At 46.7% G+C, this 15,933-nt stretch overlaps 1 protein-coding gene across 3 annotated transcripts; it reads right to left on the reverse strand.

Annotated features, from left to right (window-relative positions):
- Positions 1 to 6,280: 6,280 nt before the first annotated feature.
- LOC119311724 (serine/threonine-protein kinase STY13-like) lies at positions 6,281 to 11,570 on the reverse strand. Of its 3 annotated transcripts, none has more exons than XM_037587417.1 (7): positions 11,105 to 11,570; positions 10,568 to 10,889; positions 7,873 to 7,994; positions 7,526 to 7,728; positions 7,261 to 7,435; positions 7,029 to 7,163; positions 6,281 to 6,917 (listed from the first exon to the last, which is right to left on the reverse strand). In XM_037587417.1, the coding sequence occupies exons 2-7, from the start codon at positions 10,845 to 10,847 to the stop codon at positions 6,711 to 6,713; spliced, it is 1,122 nt and encodes a 373-aa protein (XP_037443314.1). In that variant the 5' UTR covers positions 10,848 to 10,889; positions 11,105 to 11,570; the 3' UTR covers positions 6,281 to 6,710. The 3 variants fall into 3 exon arrangements, with proteins under 3 accessions (XP_037443314.1, XP_037443313.1, XP_037443312.1); XM_037587416.1 differs by having other exon boundaries at positions 10,568 to 10,950; XM_037587415.1 differs by having other exon boundaries at positions 10,568 to 11,020.
- Positions 11,571 to 15,933: the final 4,363 nt, after the last annotated feature.

A 15,933-nucleotide genomic window follows, 5' to 3' on the forward strand; every position in this document is an offset into this window, starting at 1 on the left:
TACGGGGTTGTTTGAATCCTCGACATCGTGGTTCATCCGATGAGATCATCGAGGAGCATGTGGGAGCCAACATGGGTATCCAGATCCCGCTGTTGGTTATTGACCGGAGAGCAGTCTTGGTCATGTCTACGTGTCTCCCGAACCCGTAGGGTCTACACACTTAAGGTTCGGTGACGCTAGGGTTGTAAAGATATTAGTATGCAGCAAACTGAAAGTTGTTCGGAGTCCCAGATGAGATCCCGAACGTCACGAGGAGTTCTGGAATGGTCCGGAGGTAAAGAATTATATATGGGATCGAGTTTCGGCCATCGGGAAAGTTTCGGGGTCACCGATATTATACCGGGACCACCGGAAGGGTCCCGGGGGTCCACCGGGTGGGGCCACCCATCCCGGAGGGCTCCATGGGCTGAAGTGGGAGGGGAACCAGCCCGTGGTGGGCTGGTGCGCCCCCCTGGGCCCCCCTCTGTGCCTAGGGTTGGGAACCCTAGGGGAGGGGGCGCCTCCACTTGCCTTGGGGGGCAAGTTTCCCCCCTTGGCCGCCGCCCCCCTAGGAGATCCCATCTCCTAGGGCCGGCGCCCCCCTGGGGTCCCTATATAAAGAGGAGAGGTGGGAGGGCAGCCGCACCCTGAAGTCTTGGCGCCTCCCTTCCCCCCTTGCTACACTTCTCCCTCCCGTAGTCGCTTGGCGAAGCCCTGCCGGAGCCCTGCTGCATCCACCACCACGCCGTCGTGCTGCTGGATCTTTATCAACCTCTCCTTCCCCCTTGCTGGATCAAGAAGGAGGAGACGTCACGCTGACCGTACGTGTGTTGAACGCGGAGGTGCCGTCGTTCGGCGCTAGGATCTCCAGTGATTTGGATCACGACGAGTACGACTCCCTCAACCCCGTTCTCTTGAACGCTTCCGCTCGCGATCCACAAGGGTATGTAGATGCACTCCTCTCTCTCGTTGCTAGATGAACTCATAGATTGATCTTGGTGAGCGTAGAATTTTTTTTATTTTATGCAACGTTCCCCAACACCACCATGGTCCGGAGCAAGATCATCTACTACGCCATGCTGAGTCGGAGCGCCGCTACGAGATCCAGCTGGAGATTCGGGCGAGGCAAGCTGTGCGCCGCCCGCATCGCTGCCGGGCTGCCTCCGGACTCGCCGGAGACGGGGAAGGAGGAGGAGGAGGAGGAGCAGCCGGGGGAAGAGGAGGAGGAGGAGGAAGAGATTGCTCCGATGGAGGTGGAGGGGCCGAAGCAGCAGATGTCGGCCTTCAACTTGGAGCGGGCGGAGGCGGAGTTCGCCGTCGCCCAGTCCGACAAGATGGTGGAGCAGCAGGCCATCCTGGAGTCCATCCAGTATGAGGCCTATGTGGAGGCTAACCGGGCGTTCCTCCGGCGGGAGCAGGCGGAGTCCGACGCGCTCTTCGCCGAGCTCGACGCGAAGATAGAGGCGAAGGAGGCCGGAGCGGAGCAGCCGGAAGCGTCGGAGGAGCTGGAGTTGCAACTGCCGCCCATGGTGCCGGAGCCGGGCACGAAGGTCGTCGTGATCTCCGACAAGTAGTAGGTAGGATCGACGTAGTACGTAGGTTCTACTTCTTTTGCACGTTTTTGTATAGATATAAGAATCTAGTATGAAATGTCCAAATGCAAGAAGTGAAATTTGACGTGCGCGCGTCGAGAGGCATTTGATGGGTCATATTTGTCATATATGACTGTAGATGGTGTGACAAGGAACACCTACGCAGGCGGATCCAACGCACGCGGTAGCATTTTCAGGGGAGATTGCTCTCTCTCCTCCCTTATTCAAGAAGGTGTCCTCGTGTACTTACTCTTTTTGTTTGTCTCATGTTAATTCATGAGCGTGGAGAAGACCTTGTGAGTCTTCATCCTGCGTTTTTTCTTTCCGTCACTGCTCACCTGTCGGACGAGCCAAACTTGAGAAATGTGGTCCGTGGTAACGTGCATCCGACTACATGGCACGTCCGGAACAAATGTCGTGGCTTGGCTTGCTTAGGGCATGTACAATGCATAGCTTCAAGGTGATGCCTCGCATGCCACGTAGGATTGGATATGACGTAAAATAGGTTCGGATAGGGAAGCAGGATCCTCTCCAGGAGGCGGGTGCTTGAAGAGAAAAAGCGTGGTCCGGTGACAAAAGCTGAAAAGGTTGAAGTGAAAAATAGAGATGCATGTGTACTAGAGTCTTTATTTTTTATTTTTTAATGAGACCCACTAGTGATAGCTTGCATTGAAGAGGAAAAATTAATGTAGGTGCTTCAAATTACTTTTTGTCATGAGGCATATATATCCATATGCTACCATTGTACATGCCCTTACCAGTACTCTACCATGGATGATGGCAGAAGCAAGTCCAAACCTCTGACGTCGTCCACGTTTTAAACCTTTTCGGACATGCTTTAACGCGGCCGCCGCGTTGTTGCGCGGGTGGTTCTGCCTCAGCTCAAACCAGGACTGCGCCTGCTGCCCTGGCCCCTGGGTGTGGTGCAGCCGGCGCGCCCCTCCTAATGCTCCACCTTAAACAGGTGCTAAGTCTGTCACATAAGCAAAAATCAGGCGTGGCATGTTAATTAATGAGGAGAGAGAGCTAATCGGTATCCTCAGAAAGAAACGATTCCAGGCGCTCGTACCTAGGCGGAACGCAGTTAATTTGATCATGTGCGCCGTGCACGCCGCCGAACCGTTTCGCCTCTTCTCCTTTCCCGTCTCTCCCTTTGGCCTCCTCAACCCGCTCGCCCTGCGCCGCCGCCCCGGCATAGCCACCTCTTCCTCACCTCGCGACGCTGCCACGCCTCTCAGGCGTTGCCTCCATGGACCGCCGCCGGCAGAAAGTACCAGGGACGCCCTCGGCTCAGCTCGCCGCCACCGGTAGCTCCTCCGGCCAGTCGCGGGAGAAGATATCTGGGACAGCACCAGCGCCCTCGGTTCAGTTCGCCGTCGCTGGTAGCTCCGCCGGCCAGCCACAATCTGCTCGAGGGTATCGTCATTTCACAAATCAGAATACTCTTTTCTTCTGTATGCTAGTGCGCCTTATGTTTTGTCCCTCCCATTCTTGCTTAGATGCGATTTTTTCTCTGCATCAGACTTGGGCTATGGCCAAAATTTGAATGATAATTGGCCAAGAAGACCTAGTTGATTTCAATTCGTAATTTTTGTTCAGTTCAGAACGTTCTAATTGATTTCAGAACGTACTAGTTCAGCTCGTAATACACAATGGTTCAGTTCAGTTTAGTTTGGAGTTACTTGTAGTTGGAAGGAACGTAGTTGATTATACTACATCTAGGTACGTCTGTAGCGATCTTTTTATATAGGATCAAACTGAGTTTAGTTCAGTTTAGAACCAACAAGTAATTTCAAGGTATTGCTATCTACTTATTGATCTGATGGAAATGCATAAGGATCTATTTATCTGAAGTTTCAGATGTTGTACACGAACAATTTGAAGTTCTATGAGAAATTGGTTCAGACAGAATAAGATTAGGGGGTACGTTACTCTGTTTTTAGTAGATGAAGCAAAATTTGCACTGATGCTATCTAGTCATACAAATAATCAGACACGAACTTTTTTTATGAAATCAAACGCAATTCTGTTTTTATCATGGGAAGTTCGTCAATTAACTTTCATGTCATTGTTCTCTGGTTCAGGAATCTAAACAGTGTCACCCAGCTGTTATTTTTTTTGGTTCGATCTTATTCTGATGTGTACAATTGGTGTCTTGTTTGTTACATGTTTCAGGCCTATGTATAACCATCCACCAGATGATCCTGATGATACAGATCAACAACATGATAGTGATGCCAGAAACACTACATATCCAACAGAGTTATACACACTTGATGAATTCCTAGCCGAGGAGGACATGCTAGACTCCTTCGCCGAGGAGATTGTCGTGGAGTTGAAGGGAACACTTGAGGCTCTTCAAGCAAGATCACTTAGCAGGAGTGGTCCGAGGATATACGTGAATAGACCGCGTGAAGAAGCACATCAACAACTTGTACGAGATTACTTCTGCGACAATCCTCTCTACCGCACCAAAAAATTTCGGAGAAGATTCAGGATGAGATGACCTCTCTTTCTTCGCATCGTCAATGCGCTAGGTGAGTGGTCTCCATACTTCACCACAAGGACAGATGCGCTTAACCGTGAAGGGCTCTCTCCACTGCAAAAGTGCACGGCGGCAATACGCCAATTGGCTTATGGCACACCTGCAGATAGTCTTGATGAATATCTCAAGATTGGCGAGACTACCGTAGTTGATTGCTTGAAGAACTTTGTGCAAGGAGTGATTGATACCTACGCTGCAGAGTATTTACGAAGCCCCAACACTGAAGATACACAGCGCTTACTCTGTATTGGCGAAGGCCGTGGGTTTCCTGGCATGTTAGGAAGCCTGGATTGTATGCATTGGCGTTGTAGATGGGATATACCAGAATGGGCAGCTTTTGTGAAGACAATATCGATGCCACAAACAGAGAAGCACAAGTTGTTTGCTGCACATCAGGAAGGGGCAAGGAAGGATGTCGAACGTGCTTTTGGTGTTTTGCAGGGTCGATTCTCTATTTTGCGTCGTCCTGCACGTTTGTGTGACCGGGGTGATATCCAGAAGGTCATGATAGCTTGCATCATTCTTCACAATATGGTAGTCGAAGATGAAGAAGAAGCGGCGGCTAATATTCTTGATTTGAACAAGGAGGCGGGCACATCCATTGTTCTACCATCAGTATTCACACACGGCGACATACCGGTATTCGCCCAGGTGCTACAAAGGGATGCAAGAATCCGAGATCGTGGAACTCATAGAGCACTCAAAACTGATTTGGTAGAGTATATTTGGAAAAAGTTTGGGCCAAAATAGACTATCATCATCATTTATTTTAAGCATCTTTAATTGTAGGTGTAATTTCATGTATTTTCATAATATCTTATTGGCACTTTATGTATGGACTCAAGTCAACTATATTTTCATGTGTTTTCCTCAAGGGATATTATTTGCTTAATACGTAGCACAAATATGCCACAAAGTTTATATACTACAAAAGATCCTTGGACTAATTAAATGAAGAGAGCTTAGCTACAAGACGCTAAACGCCTATGCATTGGGGAGTTTGGTTGCTAAGCTATTTAATATGCTTAGCACCCCATTTAAGCACCAGTCCATTGGCACCAGCCTCAAAGTTTATTCTTGAACACAGTAAGTGTGATGGTAATCTTCACAGAGACATCACGTCTGAAGTCTGAACACATGAGCCGCCCACCCACCCAGAGGAGCTGAGAAGGCATGGACCATGCATGTACGGTATGGTATGGTATGGATACGTGCCGCCGTGTGATGGGGCAAACCGGCAAAGATAAACAGGAAGGAATCTGTGTGTGTGTGTGCGCGCGCGCGCTCTCGCTCAGCTGACGGGTACGTGCGTGCACTACGGGTGGACACCCTGGGCGCACGCCTCTCCCCCATCCAGACCACACGATGCATGCATGCCGCGCTCCTTGTTGGCCAAGATCTGGGAGTGTGTTTTCCTCTCAAGAACCACAAATAAAAGGGCCGTCACTTCACTTGTCCCAGAGCAGGAGTAGGAGTTAGGAGCAGGGCGTGGCAAGCAATCCCAAAGCATGATGATGATAGTATGGACGACGGGACAAGGAAATGTGGCGACTAGGACGGACGGCGTCCAGTCCAATCGCACCACCTGTGCTCGCTGTGATTGATTATTTCCTTGGCCTTTGCTCCACCAGTCTAGTCTACTGTAGGAGGAAACAGATGAGCCGCACGCTCGCGCCGCCGTCTATCTTTACGAGGAGCCCTCCCATCATGGCTTAGCTTTTGGTTCTACAAACCTCATCTCCCAGTCTCAACAGACAACATGATGGCGCCACCCACCCACCCACAGCGAGCGAATGGTATTTCACCATCAGCTTTCAGTTTTAGGCGGCAAAAGCCGTGCTGGGGCTGCTATCACTCGCATGATCGCAACCACTAAACTCATTCCGGAAACAAAGTAGTAGACGCTAGGCACTGATCCCATCATCCGGCTTCCAATCACTTCTAACTTTTACTAGTACTACTTGTAAAGAATATCACAGTCAGCGTCACTCCTTGTACTTTTTCCTACCTTTTTCCCCTGAATAAACATTGCGGGCAATGACATTGCTTGCCACGGTAATAATTCAGCTGGTGCCACATTCATTTGAAAAGGCTGAAATCTCAAGAGCAGAGAAACCAGCACCAGCTTGTCTCAAAATTACCTCAAGTCCTGAACAGGTGAATGTACCATAAGCGCTCAACACAAGTATATTTATGCACTTTTATTGTACTCATTTCGAGTCTGGGTATAATATACACAGCGAGAAAGGTTCCGAAACATGACGCGGTATCCAAGACGTACCGCCGCCGCGGCCAAATGAACGCAGGAAAGGCGGCGGCAGCTCCAAGAATGAGATAGAGACCTCTATGTGTAACCTCATAGTAGAAGTACAACGTACCATTACAACAACAGACTGCTATACGGCAAGCGTATAGCAGTGACCACAGTGATCATACCAGAGCTGCAACCAACACAACACCGCAGAAACGGCAAGCCCACTTGGAGGGCTGCAAGCAGCCTCTGCACAAGCGACAGCGGGAAGCAAGCTGTGGAGCTCCCGGTCACGTCGAGTGGTAACACATAGCCAGAGGGAGGAGGGTGCTGTGCAAAGTATCTACGGGCCACGGGCCCTGGTGAAACACAAGCATCCGGACGACTGGCCATCCGGTATCATACCGCCGCCTTTGCTTGTGTCGAGGGCCTCCATGAGCTGCACCACCTCGTCCATATCGGGGCGCTTATCAGGATTTCCATCCCAGCATTTACGCATAATGTTCGCAAATGCACTTGGACAGCAACGGGGTATGTCTGGCCGCAAATTCTGTCCACAAACAAGCAGTGATTATATTTGATTTATGTGCTCTGTGCCGGATAATATGATACAAGGAAGGAAAATGGCATGGCAGGAGTATATCTAGAACACACGACAAACCTGGTGAACGACAGCAGAAGAGACATCGGCAAAACTTAGGTCTGGGTATGGCATGTCACAGCAATAGATTTCCCACAAGCAAATGCCAAAACTGTAAACATCACATTTCCTGTTGTATGGTTTACCATCAAGAACCTGTAAATGCATACAAGGAAGAACAGGAAATTTTGTTTTAAGTAGGACGGCCATTTTGTGAAGGAACAAACTTAAAAGGGGTCAGTCCAATAAATACCTCTGGGGCCATATAACCAAGTGTGCCTGTCGCACCAGTCATATCCTTCGGATTCTGAGCCTCCACACGTGCAACGCCAAAATCAGCAATCTTAAGGTTACGCTGTGTATCAAGCAGCATATTTTCAGTTTTCACGTCCCGATGTACGATCTTTCTAGAGTGTAGATAGCTCAATCTGCAAAAGGAAGGTGCTAGACTATTACTTTTGGATTCAGATACTCTAGAAATAATGCATAGCGGTGATTTGAGCTGAAGAGCTTATTACCCTCTGGACAGATCCAATGCAAGCTGAACCACGACTTTGTAGGCGAGCTTCCGCCGTCTGTTCTTTATCAGATACTGCTTCAAAGTGCCTCCAGCGAGATACTCTACCACAACACAACATGCTCTAGCTGGCAAGTTGGCACGCGCGCCGTTGTCATTGACCGGTATCTTGAGGTCGGTGGTCCCCATAGACGCACCAATAAACTGCAGAAGAGATTACGACATGTTACAAATTTTAATCCTGAATTAAAAGTTAATACTCAATGAGCTATCAGCTTTACTACAGGAGCAAATATCACATATGAAGGACAGGATTGATGGAAGCTATGTATGATTGGAAATATTCACCCTTGTAACGTTAGGATGGCTGAGCTTATGCCAAACAGCAACCTCCTGCTTAAATGATGTTCGCAAAGCAGTAGTTTCGGCTTCTGTGGCAAAACCATCTTCTCCCCAATCCAACAGCTTCACTGCAAACAGTATGATGAAATTAATACGGTGCTCGTATATTGCGTAACATTGTGAACAAAACAATCCCAAATTCCTAAAATGATGAAGTGACAAATTCATCGTATATTTTGAGTAAAAACTGGATATCTAATTATAGAAAACTATACACGCTGTTTTGAAAATCACCAGTAAGAATAGTTATAATCATGTAAAGTTTAAAAGATGCTACTGCTGGCATATGTGCACTGTAAATACAAGCATGTCAGTCTTATGAAGCTAGTTGAAAGAACAAATGAACAACATACAGGCATGCATCTAACTGAAGTGCTCAATGGAACAAAGTCTTCACTTTCTATTTTATGGAAACCTATAGAACTTAGGAAACTGAAGTGGGTCACAAAAAGATAAGCTTGGAAAGTAAGCCCAAACAGACGGTACAAAGCAGCAGAACTACGCTTCAGATAGCATGCCATTTAGTTATAGAGACATATATCCACTATTGAGCTGACTGCAGAAACATTTACGAGCATATGCAAAAATTCAACACGGAAGAATTCATGTTCATTTGCAAAGGACTCAAAGGAAATTGGTTGACGGAAGTATCATAACTTAGGTGTAGTTTCTGTGATCGGGACGAGACCATTAAGCATCTCTTCTTTGAGTGCCCGTTGGCGAGAATTCTGTGGCGCACCGTGCAAATTGCCTTTAACATTACTCCTCCGAGTTCGGTCGGTTCGTTATTTGGAACGTGGCTGGATGGGATAGAGTCCGATACAGCTAGACACATTCGTGTAGGAGTTTGTGCGTTGTTATGGGCAATTTGGAATTGCAGAAATGATTTGGCTTTTAACAGAATAACTACTATTCATCTTTTGCAGGTTGTATTCCGTGCTACGGCGCTGATCCGTATGTGGTCCTTACTCACTCCGACGGAGGCCAGGGAGCGTTTGGTTACTGGATCTGTCCGGTGGGAGATGGTAGCGCGGGATATCTTCAACCGGTTTGGATGGCGGTCATGTAATAGGATAGGCGATTAGTTTTCCTATCTTTATTATGCTAGCCGGTTGTGGCTTTATGGCCTTTTCTTGTTTTGGCGTTGAGGCTCTATGTGAGCTCGCCTTTATTTTGTTTCACGACCCTAAGACATTGTTGAACCTATTTTATTTAAAAATGTGGCCGTATGCATCGTTCTGATGCAGAGGCCGGGGAGTCCCCCCTTTTTGAAAAAGAAAAAAAAATCATAACTTAGTAGAAATTTAAATAAATCAATGTTGATAGTGATACAATGCTGATTAGGGGGAAATCGATGCAGAGTGGCATGTGAAATTAGGACTGATGCCCAAAGGTGAAAAACCTCAGATGGACTGACAGAGTAAGTAAATGTCCAGAAATGTAATCAGGGAAAGGAAGAACTTGATGGAGGAAAAAAGATGACACTATCTTGAAATTATTCATGAGCAAGAGCATCAATCTGGGCACACAAATATGCAGAAGGTCAGCAAGCAGATGAATACATGGTCCAGCCCAACCAATGTTCAAAATAATGATAAACAGCTAACAGACAATCACCCAGTTCTTTAGTGAAACGGCCCTTCACATGTTCAGATTTTTAAAAATTCAGATAAATATATATAGATGTGCAGAGTAGCAATATAAGAATGCAACAGTTTAATAGATCTTATCAATACATAGAATGGATGCTGCAGAAAGGAGAATGTCCAACTAAGTTATACCTACTAATTAGGAGTCTATATGTATTTGTCTGAATCCAACTATAAGAGATTCCTTGAAAAATACAAGTGCAAAGCTTCTTGCATTCACAATAGGTTGGCCATCTAGCAAATTTTGCTCCTACCTTTTACAGTGCCTAGAAGCATAACTCAACTGTTTGCTATTTATGTGAATATCCGATGTAAGGAAGGTAAAATATTGACATAAGAAATAAAAGCTTAAACTACATAATTTAGATGCAGCTTCTTGGGTACAAGAAAAGAACATAAACAAAATTGAAGGTGCTCTAAAACACACTAGAAATGAATTTTGATGTGTGTTTGATAGAAACACGTGGGCCAAATTGTTGCGAAAATACTAACCATTGTGTGAGGCATAAAGAGTTATCATGAAGTTCAAGGATTAATTAACAGGGCGCACACGAATAACTGTCAAACTGCTAGACATCGCACATTGCTAAACAACTACGTATGGTTTAAGGCACCCAGTTCGAAATTGGGATGGGTTTAAAAGAGCATGGTACTGGATTAAACACGCCTAATCTCAAAACCTGTACTTATTGGAAGTTCTGAAACATTGGGGAAGTTGTGAAGACAAATTACACAACCAATAAACATCAGCATGTATCATTCATCTCATAGAAGAGACTAGAGTAACTAATTATCCCAAAACCTGCAAACTTGTGCTTGCTTGTATAAAAAAAACATGTGTCATGACGTATACATATATATGTTTTTAATCCCCTATAATCATGTGTAATTCGACCTGATGAACACATACATAAAAGGGCATAGGACCACATATAAATAAAAATCAATCAAGCAACATGAGTTCACGGTTTTCAGCCGATTGAGGTAGATACCTGCGACCTGCTGGCCATCATAGGTGCCACGGTAGACGGTTCCATACGTGCCCTGGGCGATGACATGCCGGATCTCCAGCTTAGCAAGGTCAATCTCCCAGTCCGCCTTGGGTCCCTGGGGCTTGATGTTGGTCTTGCCCCATTTCTTGTTGAGCTGCTGCTCTAGCTGGATGTCGAGGCTGGTGAGGTCGATCTTGTCTGCTCGCACGTAGTCGCTGCTCCCCAGGCTCCCGGTCCTCTTGAATTTCACCTCGGGCAGATCACCGGCGCTGGACGCCATCTTTGCACGCAGCCCAAATTAGGAATCTTGATTCTTGAGGAACTGCACCGCAAGCCCAACAACCAGAATTCCTTATCGGGGGCGCGGAATCGGTGCGTGGCAACTGGCAAAGTATATCGGGGAGCAGCAGAGATGAGCCAAGAACCGCCTCTTTGGCAGCAAGGTGGAGCAGGCTGCCGGAGAAGCAGGAGGGGTTGCAGATCTCGCGAGGGGTGGAAAGGAAGCAAAGGGTGGGGGGCGGGAGAAGAGCTGCTCACCGCGGCGGGGCTGTGACGAAAGCCGAAAGGCCGGGACGGAACTCGCTGGAAAAGGCCGGCCGCAAACTTTGACCGGGGCGGAGGAAGCTCGGTGGGAAGACGGCGAGGCTGGAGACCGTATCGAATCCGGTCAAAGAATTCCTCAAGAACGCAGGAGAGGGGCGCCTCAGCCAACTAACCAGGAAGGGGGCCTGGCCTGGCCTGCCGAATCGCGGGCGCGGGATTTGGATGGAAGCGCGCGGAGGAGCTTGGGCGGCGGAGGCGGCGAGGAATTGGGGATGGGGGCCTCCGGTCGGACCGAGGCGGCGGGGGCGGGGCGAGGTCGCGGGTGTTGACGAAGGGAAGCGTGGCGACGACGGAGCGGATTTGTTTACTGCTGTGGGAGGGGTGGCCACCGGCTGCTGCTGTGCTGCCTGTGCCTGGGCAGCTCCGCCTCTGGCTCGTCGGTTGCGCTGGAATGGAACTTGGAAAGTCGGAATATGCTCTACTGTGCTGGCTCGCGTGATGTACAAGTCCACAACTCCAAAGTAGAATGTTCAAATGCGTGCGTCCCGTGTGAGTGCTACATGTCCAAAGTAGAATGTCCGGGGCACGTAGCCGGCTCACGGAACTTGAAAAGATAGTACTAGTTGTACTCTGTTTCTTGGTCAACCGCTCATTCTTAGCCGTCAGATCGAGATTTTTTTCTCTCTGGTCGGTTTTGCACGTACACGAATCCTCAAGTTTTAATATCAGGATTGCTAAATCTCAGCCGATGCTACAACTTATAAATTTTTTTTTAAACTTTTTATATGTTCTATCGCTTGACGGAGCCTTCTTCCCGGTGTTGAGGTTCCCTCCTTCAGGTTACCTCCACCAGAATGCAGTCTCATGTTCCATCGCCCTTGATAGCAGCGTTGCTGCAGATAAACTTTGGGAACTGCCATGGGATGCACATCTGTTACACTACACTCTGTGTCATTAGAAAAATAAATCTAAGTCGACTAAGATCTAACCACACCATTTTAATGTAGACGGTCAAACTAATAGTAAAGTTTTACTTTAAAAAATCTACTATAACTTCTTTCAGAAAAACATATAATATCAATTGTTTTAAACAGAGGAGTGCCCTTAAACATAACTACTCCCTGTGTAAAGAAATATAACAGCGTTCGCTCTTATATTTCCTCGCAGAGGAAGTACTATATAGGCGCACACCATAGATTGGCCCCGTAGTAGTCCAGCTCGTAGATTGGCTTTCGCCTCACCATACCCATTCGGAAACACAAACAATAGTGAAAATCCAAATCGGTGTCCAGACTCGTCTGCTCTCGAGCTATAGTAAATTTAAAAAAAAAAGTACTAGAAAAATTCAAAAAAACTAGAAAAAATTGTATGGAAGATGTTAGCGTGCCCATGTCAGTGCAAAATTTCATCGCGTTTGGACATCTGTGGAGCTCGTGGCAAAAAAGAGAAAATCGGTTCAAACAGTGCGTGAAGAGTAACCTTACTCACAGAGCCAAATTTTGTCTTTTTTGTCGCGCGCTCCTCGAATGTCCAAACTCCACAAATTTTTACACGAACATCACACACATGAGCATCTTGCTTGCAAAAGAACTTCAGATTTTCTTTAATTTTTGTTTCTATTTTTAATGATTTACTTATTTTGCCCGGGCTCATGTGAGCCCGGAGCAGAAACGCCGCTCTCAAACAATAGCAACTACTTTTTTGAAATGAAAGGGGTTTCCCCCCGCCCCAACTTTTATTAAAGCCAAGGCAAACCACATCAACGGACAGTTTACAACGCTCAGCGACAACCGAAGAGTAGCTGCCACAGAAAGAAACATCCAAGTTCTCACGCTACCCTATTACAGCAGTTTTAAGGTATATGGTAGTTCCAGGGAGGATACAGAACCTGGGGTATACAGATACAAGATCTCAAACGGACCAAAGATAAGGGTAGGCAATCTAGCATATGCAATCCCAGCGGCGCTCAGATGCTCATCGACTCCAAGCGATCCTAAGCAACTCCCCTCTTCGATGGTCCAACAACCTTAAGCACCGGAGAAGAAGCGCACCCTGAGCCTCTGAACATAAAATTTTCCACCGTCTAATCATTGCTCCCAACAGATCCAAAGCATAGTGTATACTTCGCCATCTTTGCCCTTGGAAAACAAAGTCATTTTGCAAATGCCATAAGCTCCACAAGGCAGCAGAAGTAGTGATGTTCAAAGCTTCACAGTGTTTTCTTCTCTTCCAAAAAGAAGAAAGTGAAACAAAAGAATCAGGTGTAGAAATGTTAAAGCTTTCAGCCACAAACTCCCACACTTGTATAGCTACAATACAGTCAAAGAAGAGATGTTGTATTGTCTCCAGTTCATCACAGAAGACACAAGTCTTGTCTTCTACATGTATGCGTTTGGCTAAATTATCTCTGGTCAACCTCTTGTTATAGTATATCAACCACAGGAAAACGTAGATGTTGGGGGGGAGGGACTTTATTTTCCATATATCATCTTTAATCTCAGAGGGTATCCCCCCAAAGTTGATTAGTTTGTAAAAAGACTTGACAGTGTATTAGCTGGAAGATCCCAACATCCAAACAGGCTGGTCTCGGGAATCAGACAAAACAACCTGACTAACTATATTGATGAGATCAACCCTTCTAGCCATAACCCCCTCATCAACACATCTCCTAAAGGTAAGATGGAGTACACCTTCCACCTAGACCTGTGCAAGAGTAGCCTCCTGTTGTCGACTTATGTAAAATAGGTCCCAAAATGTAGTTTTTAAAGAACAGTCCCCAATCCATATATCTGACGGAAATATGCCGTAGAGGCAATAATAAAGTTATTATTTATTTCCTTATATCATGATAAATGTTTATTATTCATGCTAGAATTATATTAACCGGAAACTTAGTACATGTGTGAATACATAGACAAAACATAGTGTCCCTAGTATGCCTCTACTAGACTGGCTCATTAATCAAAGATGGTTATGTTTCCCAACCATAGACATGTGTTGTCATTTGATGAACGGGGTCACATCATTAGTAGAATAATGTGATGGACATGACCCATCCGTTAGCTTAGCATTATGATTGTTACAGTTCCATTGCTACTGATTTCTTCATGACTTATACATGTTCCTCAGACTATGAGATTATGCAACTCCCGAATACCGGAGGAACACCTTGTGTGCTATCAAACGTCACAACGTAAATGCGTGATTAGAAAGATGCTCTACAGGTGTCTTCGAAGATGTTTGTTGGGTTGACATAGATCGAGATTAGGATTTTTCACTTTGTGTATCGGAGAGGTATCTCTGGGCCCTCTCGGTAATGCTCATCACTATAAGCCTTGCAAGCAGTGTGACTAATGAGTTAGTTGTAGGATGAAGCATTACTGAACGAGTAAAGAGACTTGCCGATAATGAGATTGAACTAGGTATGATGATACCGACGATCAAATCTCGGGCAAGTAACATACCGATGACGAAGGGAACAACGTATGATGTTATGCGGTTTGACCGATAAAGATCTTCATAGAATATGTAGGATCCAACATGAGCATCCAGGTTCCGCTATTGGTTATTGATCGGAGATGTGTCTCGATCATGTCTACATAGTTCTCGAACCCGTAGGGTCCGCACGCTTAACGCTCGATGACAATTTGTATTATGAGTTATGTGTTTTGATGACCGAAGTTTGTTCAGAGTCCCGGACGAGATCATGGACATGATGAGGAGTTTCGAAATGGTCGAGACATAAAGATTGATATATTGGAAGGCTATATTCAGACATCGGAATAATTCCGAAGAAGTTCGGATATTTTCCGGAGTACCGGGAGGTTACCAGAACCCCCCGGGGAGTTGTTGGGCCTTAGTGGGCCTTAGTGGGAAGAGGAGGCAGCGGTCAGGAGGTGGCGCCCCCCTCCCCCAAGCCCAGTCCGAATTGGACAAGGGGTTGGGGGCGCGGCCCCCTCTCCCTTCCTTTCCCCCTCTCCTTTAGGTGGAATCCTACTAGGACTTGGAGTCCTAGTAGGACTCCCCTCTCCCGGCGCGACTAGCTAGGGCTGGCCGGCCTCCCCCTCCCTCGTTTATATACGGGGGCAGGGGGTGTCAGTGTCAAAACCGGCGGATCTCAGGTAGGGGGTCCCGAATTGTGCGTCTAAGGCTAATGGTAATAGGAGACTGGGGACACGATATTTTACCCAGGTTCGGCCCTCTCGATGGAGGTAATACCCTACTTCCTACTTGATTGATCTTGATGATATGAGTATTAAAAGAGTTGATCTACCACGAGATCGTAGAGGCTAATCCCTAGAAGCTAGCCTATGGTATGATTGTTGTTGTCCTACCGACTAAACCCTTCGGTTTAAATAGACACCGGAGGGGGCTAGGGTTACGCAGAGTTGGTTACAGAGAGGTAGATCTACATCCGAATCGCCAAGCTTGCCCTCCACGCAAAGGAGAGACCCCTCCGGACACGGGACGAAGCCTTCAATCTTGTATCTTCATAGTCCAACAGTCCGGCCAAAGTACATAGTCCGGCTGTCCGGATACCCCCTTATCCAGGAATCCCTCAGTAGCCCCTTGTAGGACCTTGAAGTATGTCTAGAGGGGGGTGATTAGACTACTTGACCAATTAAAAACCTAGCCTTTTCCCAATTTTAGACTTTGGCAGATTTTAGCTATCTTTGCACAAGTCAAGCAATCTTCACACAATTCAAGCAAGCATGCAAAGAGTATATGAGCAGTGGAAATTAAAGCATGCAACTTGCAAGAATGTAGAGGGAAGGGTTTGGAGGATTCAAACGCAATTGGAGACACAGATGTTTTTGTCGTGG

The sequence above is a fragment of the Triticum dicoccoides genome, chromosome 5B (genome assembly GCF_002162155.2).
Source record: "Triticum dicoccoides isolate Atlit2015 ecotype Zavitan chromosome 5B, WEW_v2.0, whole genome shotgun sequence".
Taxonomy (NCBI): Eukaryota; Viridiplantae; Streptophyta; class Magnoliopsida; order Poales; family Poaceae; genus Triticum; species Triticum dicoccoides.